The following is a 15,555-nucleotide window of genomic DNA, read 5'->3' as shown; positions in this document are numbered from 1 at the left end:
AGTGTGTACAATAAGCAGCTCTTTTAATAATCACTATTAATTTGAAGTGTCCTTATAACCAGTCAAGGTGAAGTCCTTTCATCCAAACCTTGACAAACTATATTGATACTTGAAAATCCCAGTATCACAGTAACAGCAGGTACTAAAAAAAACACTATTACTATGAACTCATCTGCTACTATCCTATTCTGAGCATTCTATACAGGACTAAGTTCAGAAATATGTATATGATATTTTACAGATCTAATTCACAGCTTCAGATTTATGCATGAAAGGGGGTTCACCTGCATGACTTCATAGTTTCAATCTTCTTGTTGACTTATTAATGGAAATATGGTGATATATTTTTTTTAATTATTTGGGTTAAAAAAACAACATTTTAATACTTTGTTTCTGCTTGTCACTTTTGTTTCATCAACCAGGTAAATATGTGGAGAGGCAGCTCTGTCGTGATGCCATCCTGCCCATGCCTGTTATCTGCGAGGTGCCTTGCTCAAAGGACTGTGTCCTGAGCCCCTGGACACCCTGGTCTCTCTGCTCCCATACCTGCTCTGGAAAAAACACAGAGGGCAAGCAGACCAGAGCTCGCTCCATCCTTGCCTATAATGCAGGAGAAGGTAGGAACTCCAGAGTCTTGTACCAGGAAAACAAAGCAGGATCAGGGACATTGGTTGAGTCAGACCCATATGGACCTTTGAATCAATCATTGTTGTTTTACAGGAAGATATTACCTCTAATCCTTAAAATGTCATCCACAAAGATCTGCCCTCACAAACCTACCATAAATCAGTCTAATACCACTGTGGTGCTTGTAGTACAACTCCCAGTTTTCACTACATATCTCATCTGCCTCTTCTTCTTATATCTGATATACAAGTATAATGTCAAAGTGAAATGAATTATTCTGTGTGTTCCTTTGCAGCAACTGCAAAGGTTGTGGCATGGGTTACTGTGATGCAGGGTAAGAAGTGACTGGAAGGATAACAAACCTGCAGAATTGTCACACGACTGATACACAATCTCTTTACTCATATTGCCAAACTTTATTGTACAATGTTTTTGCCTTTTAAAAATTCACAAGGATTTTGTGTTTACCTCTGTTTAAGGTCCTTCCCTGCTGTCGTTGGTGCATCCAGTCTTCGGTACATTGATGTTCTTAGGCAATAGCAAAATTTTTTGCAATTTAGTACGTAGTGTCCATATCATGAGGGGAATAGAAATATACCTCTCTTCCAACCGATCTGCTAATAAAATTAGCCAAATCCCTGTGCTTTTAGAATAGAAAAACATCTTTCATACACTAGTAGTAGTATTGAGTATTTTCAGTATTAAATGTGTCAAACCTCAAGGTCAGTATTTGGTATCTAAATGGTGCTTCGAATGATCTGAGGCGAGTGTCTCTGAGTTAAAGCCCAGTCCTCCAGGCTGCCAGTCACACTGTGAGAAGTGACCCATTCTCCCAAACCTCGTTATGAGCAAAAATGTGAGGCTGCACAGATGGTTAGCATCTGGCTTGGCAGCAGATCAGAATTTTATCTCTTATGCCCCTGCTATCATTTTAACAGCTCTTGACGTCTGACTTCAGGGCCACATTGCGAGACATGCTGTCTTTGGCATATTCACAACATGGTAGCAGAGACATGGATTTCCATGTGAATCGATTCTCCTACTCCATTCTCCATCCTCCATGCTGGGCTTCAGATCCATGCCATAACAAGATGCAGGATGTATGCTGTGCAACTTTCCTAGCATTCTGGAAACAGATACTGCTGTTACTGCTGCAGTATTAGATGGATGACAAGCCACAGAGCAAAGTTAATGACAGGTCGAGGTGTGTGCTGAACGAAGTATCAAGTCACTAGAGATAGACCGATATGGTTTTTTCAGGGCTGATACCGATACCGATTACTTGTAGTCAAGGAGGCCAATCATCGATATTTGGAGCCGATATTCATCTGCAGTAAAAGTGAAAAAAATGGCGTCAGAATTTTGAATAATAGAAAAAGTCCTACACTTAACTTCATTTAAATACCTTTAAGCATATATTCATTAAGCAGCTTTTCAGATTTGTAACATGTTAAAGGTTTTTTTTTTTATCCTAGACAATAAACATCTTTGTTTTAAAATTCTAACAAAAAGTTCAGGGAGCTCCCAGGCTCAGCAGCATGTCTTATAAAGTTAAATGAAAAAGTTTCATTTTTTTAATTTTTTTTCTACAGTAAATAAAGTTTTCCAAAATTTCAATATAACTGTTATTTTATTATAAATGTTATTTTATCTTTCACTTATCTTTGTTTTGAGTTCAAACAAAAATTCAATTCAATTCAATTCAATTCAATTTTATTTATATAGCGCCATATCACAACAACAGTCATCTCAAGGCACTTTTCATATAGAGCAGGTCTAGACCATACTCTTTAAAATAGGTATTTACAGAGAGAGACCCAACAAATCCCACCAAGAGCAAGCACTAGGCGACAGTGGCAAGGAAAAACTTCCTTTTAAGAGGCAGAAACCTCGAGCAGAACCGGACTCAGGGTGGGCGGCCATCTGCCTCGACCGGTTGGGTTAAGAAGGAGAGAGAGGGGGAGAGGAGGGAGAGGGGGTAGGGAATAGCGAAAGAAGAACATAGCATAACACAGGTTCCATATCAGATGTAAGATGAGGCCAGTAATACAACAGTAGTAGTGATAGTAGTGATAATTAAAGTATTAACTGCTAACACAGCAATACAACTAATAGCAGTATAAGTAATTTCTAATTCTAGCAGCAGGTGTTGAGTGGAGTTGTAGGAGCAGCAGGGGACTTGTCATCACAGATCAGACTCTACAGCTCCAGAGGAAGAAATACCTGCAGAGAGAGACAGAAGAGGAGAGAGAGACGGAAGAGCACAATACTACAGGAAAGGGGAGATACTGAGTTAGTAACATGTAACATGGGATATGAATCCATATTGAGTGGAGAGAGGTGGAGAGAGAGAGAGAGAGAGAGAGAGAGAGAGAGAGAGAGAGAGAGAGAGAGAGGAGCTCAGTGCATCATGGGAGATCTCCCGGCAGTCTAGGCCTATAGCAGCATAACTAAGGGATGGTTCAAGCCTGAGCCAACCCTAACTATAAGCTTTATCAAAGAGGAAAGTTTTAAGCCTACTCTTAAAGGTACAGAGGGTGTCTGCCTCCCGGACCGAAACTGGGAGAAGGTTCCACAGTAGAGGAGCCTGATAACTGAAGGCTCTGCCTCCCATTCTACTCCTGGAAACTCTGGGAACCACCAGTAAACCAGCATTTTGGGAGCGCAGAGTCCTGGTGGGATTGTAGGGGACTATGAGATCTTTAAGGTAAGATGGAGCCTGACCATTAAGGGCTTTGTATGTGAGGAGGAGGATTTTGAATTCTACTCTAGATTTGACTGGGAGCCAATGTAGAGAGGCTAACACAGGAGAAATATGATCTCTTTTCCTAGTTCCTGTCAGTAGTCGTGCTGCAGCATTTTGAATCAGCTGCAGAGTCTTTAGAGACTTGTTGGGGCAGCCTGATAATAATGAATTACAGTAGTCCAGCCTAGAAGTAACAAATGCATGGACTAGTTTTTCTGCATCTTTTTGGGACAGAAAATGTCTAATTTTGGAGATGTTACGCAGATGAAAAAAGGCAGTCCTAGAAGTTTGTTTTATGTGTAAGTTAAAGGACAAATCCTGATCAAAGGTGACTCCCAGATTCTTTACAGTGGAGCTGGGAGCCAGGGCAATGCCGTCTAGTGGAGCTACATCATTAGAAAGTTTGTTTCTGATGTGTTCAGGACCAATTATAATGATTTCAGTTTTATCTGAGTTTAGTAGTAAGAAGTTGCTTGTCATCCAGATTTTAATGTCCCTAAGACAAGCTTGGAGTTTGGCTAGATGATTGGTTTCATTAGGTTCCATTGACAGATAAAGCTGTGTATCATCTGCATAACAATGGAAATTTATGGAGTGTTTCCTGATAATATTGCCCAAGGGAAGCATATACAGAGTGAAGAGGATTGGTCCAAGCACTGACCCTTGTGGAACTCCAAGTCTAACTTTTGTGTACATGAAAAACAAAAAGTGCAGGGAGTTCCCATGGTCAGCAGCATCTCTTAGCTCGGAGTTTCTCCACCCGGCAAAACTTTTTCTCCTCTCTCGCCGTGTGTGTGTGGGCACTGTGCATGCACAGTTTTCACTACTGATTGGCTGTTACCTGTGCCGTGGCTCTGCGTGTAACCAATCAGATGGTGCTGTGGGTGGGACAATGCTGGAGATAGAGTAGTGACTGCAGACAGAGAGGCACGGATGCATCAGAGCCAAAATAACCCAGTTTTAAATTGATCTCTTATCGGCCATCGGATCCAAAAAAAAGGCAGATGCCAATATGCGTCAAAATACCGAATACCGAATCGCATTGTCTTATGTAAATGGCTGGGGCTGGAGCCTATCCCAGCTGACATTGGGTGAGAGGCGTGGGTACATCCTGTATGGATTGCCAGCCCATCACAGGGCTGACATATAGAGACAAGCAACCATTCACACTAACATTGGATGACTAAGTTGTTGCTGTAAAATAGTAATAAACTGTAGCAGAGACAAAAATGTATGTATGTCAGAAGTATGTCAGAAGTTATAGTGTTTTGCATGAGTGTAACAAACTGCAATCAGCTATAAGAACACACACACTTACACTGAACACTAATATAAGTATCAAGGCCGTGTGTTTTGGTGCTTGTATGAACTGATTATTCAGGTCAAGATAAATGATAAATGGTTATTGCCTGACAAGACAGTGTTGGATAAATCACTTTGTTATCCACACATTATGTTCACATATTAATATGTGGTTAATATGTGAACATAATGCTGATGTTGTAGAGTAGACTGATGAAATATTGTTTACAGGGCAGCAAAAAGGACCTAGTTAATTTCACCTATTTGAGCTGGAATTTTTCAAACACGTTAAGTTTAATTGGTAGCACTGGTAATATTTAGCAGTTAACTGTTAAATTACCCAGTGCAGCAATAATGGTGTGTCCTTCTCTGTGTTAATGAGCTTCAGGCCTGATAAATGACTGACCTGATGAAATCCAATAATGTCTTTTATAAATTACCTTCCGTAGGACATTACCCCTGTGCTGTTACACAGAGGTCAGCCATGTCTTCTGTTCAAGCTGCTGTCCTCTGTCCGATTCAGACGCTCCATTTCTGACTGAAAGATGTTGTACAATGCCTTCTAAGGTGTTAATAGCTGACCCTCCCCTTGGGAAGAGGTTCTCTTTTCCTAAGGTGATGGCAGCTGCTAATGACAAGGTTTGGTGATGAAGTGGGTCACATGGTGTGTGTACCCCACCTGGGTCCATATCCAGGCCTCTGGCTCTATGTTAGATATTCTGCCCCCTGGGTCATCTCATATTTATCAATCATTGCGGCCAGCCAGCCCCCACAGACCCATGGGTTTATCTTTCATGCAGCCTCAGCCTTGTTTGTTTTTGAACGAGGCATTGGAAAATCAAAGTTAATCAATAGCTCAGCTGAAAGATTTGAACAGCAATGGATAGCCAACACTTCTCAGCTAGCCAACCTGTATTCTGTTACCTTCACTGTTTTGGGGCTCTAACAGAGAAAGTGTCCCCCCTTTACCTATTGAGTTGTTATAGATACAGCTGTTTGTAAATGTCTGGTCACACCTGGGCTAATTTTGTACTATAGTTTAGTTAGAAACAGATATTAGAAACTTTCTGCTTCATGAACTTAAACAATAGAATCAAATTAAACAATAATTGTGGCATGTGCAAATGAGACAGTAAGACAGTACTTAGTAACCCTACATGTGTGACAGACAATTTTCACATACTCCTTGAAGAGCTCGTCAAGTTCTGAGAAATTCTTGAGCTGTCTTGTACACACAGCATGCTTGTTAATGCACAGACTTGCAAAGCAGAATTTGCAGGCAGAAAACATAAACATACAAGTCTACAAAACTGTAGTCACAGATACAAAATGCTGTTTTCATGTGCACCTTTTTGAATTATATAATATTCCATAGTTTACAGTCATTCGGGGCTTTTGCTTTGCCTTTCTACCCAGTAGATTTTATCTGAAAGTTTTCTTGGTCTCCCAGATCTTGTCTCCTCTTCCACAGCTCCCCTTCACTGCCATTTCTTAATGACATATCAGACAGTGGACGTTTTACGCTGGAAACACTTTGATAACTTTTCATAGCCTTCCCTGCTTTGTAAAAATCAGTTAGCTTCACTTTCAGATGGAACTAATTGTTGTTGAGTGTCAACATAAGATTTTAAGAGTCAGAGAACTTATCATCTCTGAAACTGTCATCATCTTATATTCCCTCTTGTCCTGCTGTACAAGTCCTAGTCAATTAAGGCCTAATTACTTAATGAAGTCCTGAGTCTATTACAAATTTTAGCATGTGCCACAACTTCCAACAAGTTTCCCAACTTTTTGTATCAGTGCTGATTTGATTTTTCTTTTTGCCTGTTGAACAGCTACAACATTGACTTTGGCTTGTACTGTTGTTGTACTGTTTTTCAGGTGGGGTCCTCTGTCCCAACATCAGTGCCCTGCAGGAGGTGAGGCACTGCAATGACCATCCCTGCACTGTGTACCATTGGCAAACCAGCCCTTGGGGGCAGTGCATAGAGGACTCCTCCATTCCTGCCACCAACACATCTGTGAGCCGAGCACATGGTGACGAGGCCTCTTGCTCAGTGGGGATGCAGACCCGTAAGGTCATCTGTATCCGGGTCAATGTGGGCCAGGTTCCTCCCAAAAAGTAAGATTCCCCCTGATTTTATAGTTTTAAAGTTTTTTAAAGGCCTGTAAAAATCAGTGTGGTATATATGTGGGCCACACTGTAGCTGAAAGACCACCAGGATATCATCTTAAAGCAATTTTCATATGATCCTTATTTCGATCACACTTGGAAACGAGACATCTGAGTTTCTGGAAATAAAAGTCTTGTTGATTTTAATCACAGGCTGTTTTAGTTGACTGAGGCTTGGATCAGCATGAAACTCTCTCAGGTGTATCATACAATACAAAAGATAAGTAACTGCTTTAGAGAGAATATTTGGTTCTTTAATTTTACTTCCTTCACTGTAACTTGAGACCTACACAAAGGTGACTTGAGACTTTATTTGAATTTTGTGATTTGAAATTCGATCTTGAGTAAGAAATCTAACTGATTCTATAAATGAAATAGCAAGAAAGTACAAGGGTAACGTGCAGTATGCAATTTTAACAATTTTTAAGAGCTCTAAATCAGCTCCCACACCTCTAAATTTGTTCAACAATGTGAATGTCTCTGGTGTTGTGCTAGTTGTGCAAGTGACAATTTACCAGTTAGAGTTATGTAAATAGTATTAGAGTAAAATAAAGTAAAGCTTTGATGTCACAATGGGTTCATTTGGCCTATAGACAGTAGTCAATAATAAATAAAGAACAAAATACAGAAATTAATTTAAAAAAAGCACAGGTACATAGGTTAACTCAGTATCAGCATCACTTTTGTCATTGTTACTAGAGAAAGCAGCAAGAGGGAGGAGAAGCCAGAAACTGAGAGACACCCTGTCACACCCACAGACAGTATTTTCTGACATCCCTAACTAGTAATCTGGCTACACCTATTAAAAACAGCAACAGGAAAAATGACCATAAGAATAGTGACAACTGAGAATGATATTAACATTATTTTAATGGTTGCATACAATGTCAGGCAGGATGAAGTGACATGAAATTAACACATTCATGTTCATGAAAGTGTTATTACCTTATTCAGGTGTAAGAATCGTTGTTACAAACTCAGTCAAATCTACACAGCGTGACTGCATAGTTAAACAGTTCTTGAGTACTAATGCTCTCATTTGTATAACTGAGAGGCAGCCTTTGTTTTGTGGTGCAGACTTTGTACATGGCACGTGGTTCTGTTTAGTCTCCTGGTTAGTCTGTTGTTGCTGCTGTCTGGCAGAGGTGTGAGCTGCTGCGCTGCTGGCCAACTGATCTAAGCATCTGGGTCTGTTTCCCCCCTGAAGGCATCTGCTGGGAACAAATATTATCTGTTTATGTATTCAGTAGAACAGGAGCATTATTCTGGCAGCACAGCAGTAATATGCAGGCAAACCCCACCAGCCCACATGCTGGGTATGGAAATTAATCTCTTTTTATTCCTGCGCTTACTCCTAAACCTACAGTTACATGCTGAGCATTGAGCCTGCTGTCTTGGGACAGAATCTCACATCAGTGGAGAGAGGGACACCCACTTTCACCAGCTGTGGCCAGGGTGTGAGCACTGCCACCAGTAAATATGTGGTATCAGAGCATTCTGAAGCATTGTCATGATAAGTGTGCATCATATCTCTCTATACTTTTGAGTGGTAATATGCCACAGAAATTTTGAGCAGAGCTTATTTTTGAGTTGGTTCTACAAAAAGACTATGTCCCAACCTTTCTACAGAGAAGTGATTTCATGACTTTGGAAAATGTATTAATGTGTAAAAAACACAAGAGTGCAGTCCATATATACTGGAACAGTATATATGGACTCTTTGTCTATCGCATGGACTGCCTTTTATCTAATATATATGACTGTTTTGGCTCTGTACTGCAGCACATTAGATTTTAAATGAGAACCTAGGATTAAAGAATGTATGTTCAACTTAAATTTGAAGATTAACCCTGTAATTGTAGTCAAGTTTAACATACCTCCCAAGGCTAAAAAGGGCTAAAAATTCCAACACTATCAGACATCCTTAACACTGATTTAACAACCCAGTCTGTCAAAAGATATCCTAGATTCAGGGATAAATTTATGAATACATCTTGTCAAATGGGATTCATGGCAACCAGCCAATCCTCTCACAGTTGGTGGTGTGTGTCTGGATGCCAGGTGGTGCAAACTCTGTTGACATCTCATTATGACTGTGGTGGCTCATTTATTCATTTTTCTTGTTGTAACAATGCCAGTTAGGTGTTTGTGGAGGTAAACCCAAATCACTGTGGTTCTCCAGTCATAACCAAATGATCTTATCAATTTCTCTTGGACGGACAACAGTCACAGTTCACACTGCTGCAAAGGCATCATGTAAACCAAAATAGACATGGTATTTAGATATTTGACTGACTTTAACCTCATAGCTACTCATAGCTACAGTACAGAGATAAAACAAGGAAAAATATGTCTCACACACACACACACACACACACACACACACAGTCACCATCTCACAAAAAGAGCCAATGCTGAACTCATTTGAGCCTAGCAAACTCTCAGCATGGTTCCTTTGGCTCTAATCAAGCACATCTCTGTCAGATTTTCAAGGAGACTCTGCATATGTATCTGAGTATGTCAATGATGCTTTCAGGTGTCCAGAGAGTCTGCGCCCAGACACCGTCAGGCCATGCTTGCTGCCATGCAAGAGAGACTGTATTGTCACCCAGTACAGCGACTGGAGCCCCTGCCCATCAACATGTCGAGCAGGTAGCTTCACTCCACACAGTGATGCTTCACAGGGTGTCACACAGGCCAAATACAACTAGACCAAATTAAGAAAAGCTTGTGTATGACTGTTCTCAACTGAAGAATAATACTAAATATGCTCATCATTATTTCTTACATTTTGCTTCATACATTGGCATAGTTAGTCATAGTTATTTCCCAGAAGCTGCTGAGCAAATCCTGTAATCACTCCATTATCCTCTATCTATATAGTTTATCCATGTGTCTTTTGTTTTGCACAGTAGCTCTGATAGGACAGAGATCAGATCATCCATCAACAGCACTGTTCCTTCTGTCATGCTGACATATCCTTTGGGCTTGTGGTACACTTTCTTTTTACCAACAAATGTGCATAGACAAGTGATCACAACTTGTGCCATTTGTGTCAAGAATCCCATCCCTGTATTATAGCTCTCTGAAAGCTCTGTATCCCTGTCCAATATGATGGAGCTGTGCCACACTCTGTATGTCATCATCCTTGAACATGAATCACCAGGACTCTGGTTTTGTGAGAACTGTAATATGGTATAATAGTCCTCATATAGATCTGGACTTCCTGTAAGTTCAGTAACCTCTACCACCTGTGGAGGTGCATCGAGTACCACAGAGCAGATGATGGGGATGATATTCAATATTCCTTGTGACTGTATTAGCCTTGGTCACTTCAAGGGGAAGCATTACATAAAATTACAGAAAATGTAGACCAACTCGTTGTATATGTTACACTGACATGTAACAGCATCCTCTCTCTAATATAAACATTTAATATGCTTCATTTTATATTGTGGTACACCTTACTGACACTAGGCACTAAAACTAATGTATAACACATGTTTTCTTGTGGCTTCCCCTTAGGTGGTAACACTAGGAAGAAGCAGTATAGGAAACGTACTGTCATCCAGTTACCAGCCAATGGGGGGCAGGACTGTCCTGAAGTGCTGACCCAGGAGAGAGAGTGTGAGGCTCCATCTGTCTGTCAAGGATACCGGTAATTGGTCCTTTTTATTATTTGTAAGCACCTTAAGTTATGCTAAATTACTGGCGGTTACAATATCTCTCAGCTGGCAAAAAGAACTACAGACGTGTCCACATACAGGTACCAAAAATGGCTGTAACATTGCCATCACCAGGAATTCATTTTAAATAAAAAAATACAATATTTAATGTGGTTAGCAGACTTCCAGCTTTGTTGGTAGCCATCTGGGAATAATGTTAAATAATGTTAATAATGTTATATAATAAATAAATATAAATAAATTCATGTTCCATCTGGACAAACCTTGTTGAATTTATTGATTTCATGGCCTATTCTGCGAAGCTACTTTGATTCCACTGCTACACCCCAATGGTATATTCTTGTACTCTTTTTGTTTATGGTGGTGCATAAATGGCATGTCTTCACTCACTGCTGATGTCCATATAGCATTGAAAAATCATCACCTCCACATCAACAGTCATGAAAATGATTGTCATCACTACCCTTTCCCTGTGGTACTGAACTTTGTGTTTCCTTGTAGGGATGACCAGATGCTAAATATCAATGCTGTACATTACATTCATAAATCAAAGACATCAAAAGTGTTTATGGCGTTTATGTTCCTAACAGCTACACTGGAAGGTGGGTGAGCCAGCTGGAGGGGAATATGATAATTGATAATTGTTAATATCTGGAGAACAGCATTCATTTTCACATCAGTCTTTTCTGTAAGACATCCATGGTCTAACAAAAACAATTGTTTAAGGAAGAAGTTAAAACCCTGGCTCCTTACACACCTCCACACAGCTGGCAAATCACTGTCTGAAGTGGGTATGAATGATGGATTACAGAAATTGTCAGACATCCCTTAATCCCCTAGCCCTAGCCCTAATTCTCATTCTTCTCCTTCTTTAGATGGAAAACTCACAAGTGGCGGAGATGCCAGCTAGTTCCATGGTCAGTTCGTCAGGACAGCCCTGGAGCTCAGGAGACATGTGGGCCAGGCCTGCAGATTCGAGGTGAGGACAGCCAAACACACAAACTACACAAATATTCACATTTTAGTTTCTTTACTATATGAACACATTACTTAAACAGAGCAGAGAGAACAGCATAACCACGTGCAGTCAATAGTCAAAGGCATTAGACTCAACTGAGATGTGGTCCTAAGAGGGAATGTGGAACTGTTGATCAGATCCTACCATTTATACAATCCCTCTACTGTAAATGCTATGGAACTGAGAAGACAGTTTAAACATAACTGAGTCTCACATCTCAGCCTCTCAACTAGTTGAGTCAACTATACTGCTTTGTAAGGGAGACAAGTTAAAAAGGTTAGGGAATCTGAGCAGTCTTTAAACATGCATAATCCATCACAGTAAACAGTAGAAATCTTTGTCAAATGTCCATTCTTATTTTTTCTTTGGCTGATTTTTCAAATAATTCTGCCTCTGTCCTGCATAACCTTACAGTAATAATATACAATGGATGTTGGAAACTTAAAACTACATCCAAAAATATCTATATCTGTATAAAAATGATATGCAAAGATGTCAAATATAACAATTATAATAAGTGATTACCAATAAATGACTGTCTTGCAGAGTGAAAATACCTGTGGCCTGAGTGAGAATTCAGACAAACAGCTGACTTGTTATCAGTGCACACACTCAGACTCCTAATTCTCAGAGACAGAGGCCATTACTGGATTCCAATAATGAGCATCCTGCTCCTCCATCTTGGAAATCTCTTGTCATTATATACCATTACCTGTAATAGTATACTCTGAGCTGGAGAGAGACAATTCAATATAAACCTCTTACTGTTCACCTACTCATTCAGTACAACCTCTGGCATGCCATAGTCATTTTACAGCCCTTAATTCTAGTATTTCTCATGAATGTGTGGGTACCTGTGGCATTGCTGTTTATTGTATGGGTATAAGAGGAGTAGGCTGAGGGGGCTCTGAAATTATGATAATGTTATTAGTGTAAGCATATTGTCACCTATGTTTTCCTCACTATGGGGTAGCTTGATCAAGGGAAGACAGTGTAAACTTGTATATGCCACAGTACAACTCCCACAGGTCATTTGGTCACACAACTGTTAAACAGCAACACCACTGTAATTCTTGTATGTGCATTGGTCTGTTTGCTTCTGTGGTTAATAGGTTGAGTCTTTTGTATTGGATGACCACACACATATTCACAGCTTAATTAGGTCAGGTGTGTGCACCACAATCAAAGTAGTAGCTATAAACTGAATATGTGATTCCAAACACTGGCTACACAACTGTATGTAGTTAACAGGGAAACTCTCCAAGTTTTATTAGCAACAATCTTATCAGAGTATGCTATCTAAAAAAGGAGTGACAACAAAGCAGGAGGATTTCATTGTATATGTTATTTTTAAAATAACTGCCCAGAAAAATACATTAAATACATAAAAAAAAAAAACAATAAGAAAGACATGGTCACTTCTACTTAGATATCAAATCTTATGTAAAATGCATTACATACTGCATTCTACATATACTTTATTTAGGGAACTGATGAGTATAACATCTATATTTAATGGCACAACTTTTTATTATTAGTTCAGTGGTTGGATAATCCTTGTGGCATACTCTCAGCACTGTGTATCTTGGAGTGCTAGTATGCTAGTATGGAGGCTGCAAATGTCAGACCCAACATTCCACAGTGGACTGAATGCACAGATGATTTTCATGTTTTATCATCATTTACCCAGTAGTTAACCAAGACCCATAAAATGCTCGAGCAAACTCTTCTCATTCTTAAAACTCAATCATTCCCTTTCCCTGTAGCTGTTTCATGTCGGAAGCAGGATGGTGGGCAGGCAGACATTGAAGCTTGTCTTAAGTTTGCCAGCTCCATGCCGCCTCTCATCCAGCCCTGCCAGCTGCCCTGCCAGGAAGACTGTCAACTCAGCAGCTGGTCCAAGTTCTCCTCCTGCACAGCTGATTGCGTGGGTGTCAGGACTCGCAAGAGGATGCTAGTGGGTAAGTTACAGACTGTAACTTCAGGCAGATTTCCAGGCTATAGCAACCTTTATAGTAAGGTCAGTGGATGTGAAAAACAGATTTTCAATTTAAACTTTTTCTATGTGTAAAGTTGACTGAAAGGGCCCCTAAGATCCCTGCTCTTTTCTATATTTACATTCTCCAACTGCCCAAATCAAGCAAGTCTCCTATTACAGCCAATGCTCAATTCCAATTTATAAATTGAGGGTTCAATGCCTCACTCAATGAATAATCACGATGTGGCAAAATCTTAACTTTGTTAATAGTCAGTATGTTTTTTGTTGTTTTTTTTTTTCAGGGAAAAGCAAAAAGCGTGACCAGTGTAAAAACAACCAGATGTATCCCCTGAGTGAGACACAGTACTGCCCATGTAACAAATACAATGCCCAGCCTGTGGGCAACTGGTCAGACTGTATCTTACCTGAGGGCAGCCGCATGGAGGGTCAGCTGGGTATGAAAGTCCAAGGTGACATCAAGGAGTGTGGCCAAGGATATCGTTACCAGGCCATGGTGTGCTATGACCAAGACAACCGAATGGTGGAGACCTCTCGCTGCAACAGCCACGGTGAGTTTCACATGCTCAAACAACTCTCTTAGTCTTTTTAGGAACACCAGAATTAATCACAGTTCAATTAAAAAACAGACTTAAAACATACTGAATTTGAAACCAGTAAGTTTTCCCCACAGCCTGTCTTGGTCTGGTATGACCAGTAGCTTTTAGTGGCTAACATTAGCTAATTTAAGTCTTTGATAGATATTGTTGTGTAACGTGCGTTACTTAGCCAGTTTGGCAACTCTTCTACTATGCTACACTATATTTAGCGTCTACATTAACCTGTTATCGTCACCTGTGTGGTGTGTATTACTGTCTCACTCTTAGTTAGGGAAGACAGTCCTGTAGACTGTGCCTCAAGATAACTTCTGTTGTGAATTGGCGTTATATAAATAAAATTTGACTCGACTTGACTAGAACTACAGTAAACACCTGACCAGTGTGCTAGGCATACTCACAAAGGATGCTTTAGTCAATGATTTAGTTTCCTAGTCTTAACAAACCTTAACATTGGAGGTGGCAGACCTTTTTTGTTAGGCTTATATGGGTTGTTTCTAATGGCACTGGAAAATGACCTATTTTGGTATAAATATGAAGACTTGTTTGATGGAGCTCATCTCAAAATGTGGACTTCAAAGAAGACAGACCCTGAAATGGGACACAGCTGGAGACTACCAATTACACTCCTTATTTTCAATCATGCTGAAGGCTCCATGTAGAAAATTACAACTTTAAATGTCTTAACCCATCAAAATAGGTAAAGTCCACTACAGTTGGTTTTCAAAAAGCAATCCTGGGTTAAATCAGACTCGTAGACTGATCACATTTGACCCAGCTCAGGGTCAGTTAGCAGTGTCTCCTTTTATCAAACCTCCAGTGTAAATCTGATAGTCAGTCAGGGCAACTTGGAGCTGTATTTGTTGCCAGTAGCCAAAATCTGTCAGGGCACTTTGCTGTTAGTTATGCTAACATTCCAAAGTATATTGCAGAAAATGGAATTAAAAATCACAGTGCTGTTATATTCTGCATTCTAACCCTGGGAGAATACAGGACACATCAAAGCACTATGGAGGAAGGAGTCCATTTGTGTTAGCTCATTCAGAAACCCATCTCATAGTGACTCAAAGCTTTCCTCACAGTATGGGGCCACTTGACAATAACTAGCTATAACTGTAAAAGGACACTGGGCTCAGACTCGGTTATGTTTCTTAGTTTCTCTCTGATTTACCAGTATTGGATTGGCTACCTAATGTCAGGAGCATTACGTGAGTAACATGGTAATTGTCTGCTCTGAGCCTCTTGCTGATTTCTGTCCTCAGGCTACAGCTGGAGATCAGTGATGTTAGGTTTGTTCATGGGTGTCAGGGAAAGAACTGGATGGGTGAATCTGGAGTCAGCAACAGTGAGTAACAGTGAGAATGCTTTCACTCCTGAGGAAGGTTTCCAATTGACAGAAAGGCTATGGGCA

At 40.2% G+C, this 15,555-nt stretch overlaps 1 protein-coding gene across 1 annotated transcript in view; it reads left to right on the top strand.

Annotated features, from left to right (window-relative positions):
• thsd7aa (thrombospondin, type I, domain containing 7Aa) overlaps positions 1-15,555 on the top strand; it is a 152,314-nt gene that overhangs the window by 98,297 nt on the left and 38,462 nt on the right. The window contains 7 exon segments of the mRNA XM_051078823.1: positions 423-617; positions 6,557-6,797; positions 9,385-9,500; positions 10,374-10,506; positions 11,410-11,513; positions 13,319-13,513; positions 13,833-14,099. Of these exon segments, the coding sequence (XP_050934780.1) occupies positions 423-617; positions 6,557-6,797; positions 9,385-9,500; positions 10,374-10,506; positions 11,410-11,513; positions 13,319-13,513; positions 13,833-14,099 (1,251 nt within the window).

Source organism: Lates calcarifer, linkage group LG3 (assembly GCF_001640805.2).
Source record: "Lates calcarifer isolate ASB-BC8 linkage group LG3, TLL_Latcal_v3, whole genome shotgun sequence".
NCBI lineage: Eukaryota > Metazoa > Chordata > Actinopteri > Centropomidae > Lates > Lates calcarifer.
Note: the sequence above shows the minus strand (reverse complement) of the source record. Positions and strands in the feature narration are given on the sequence as shown.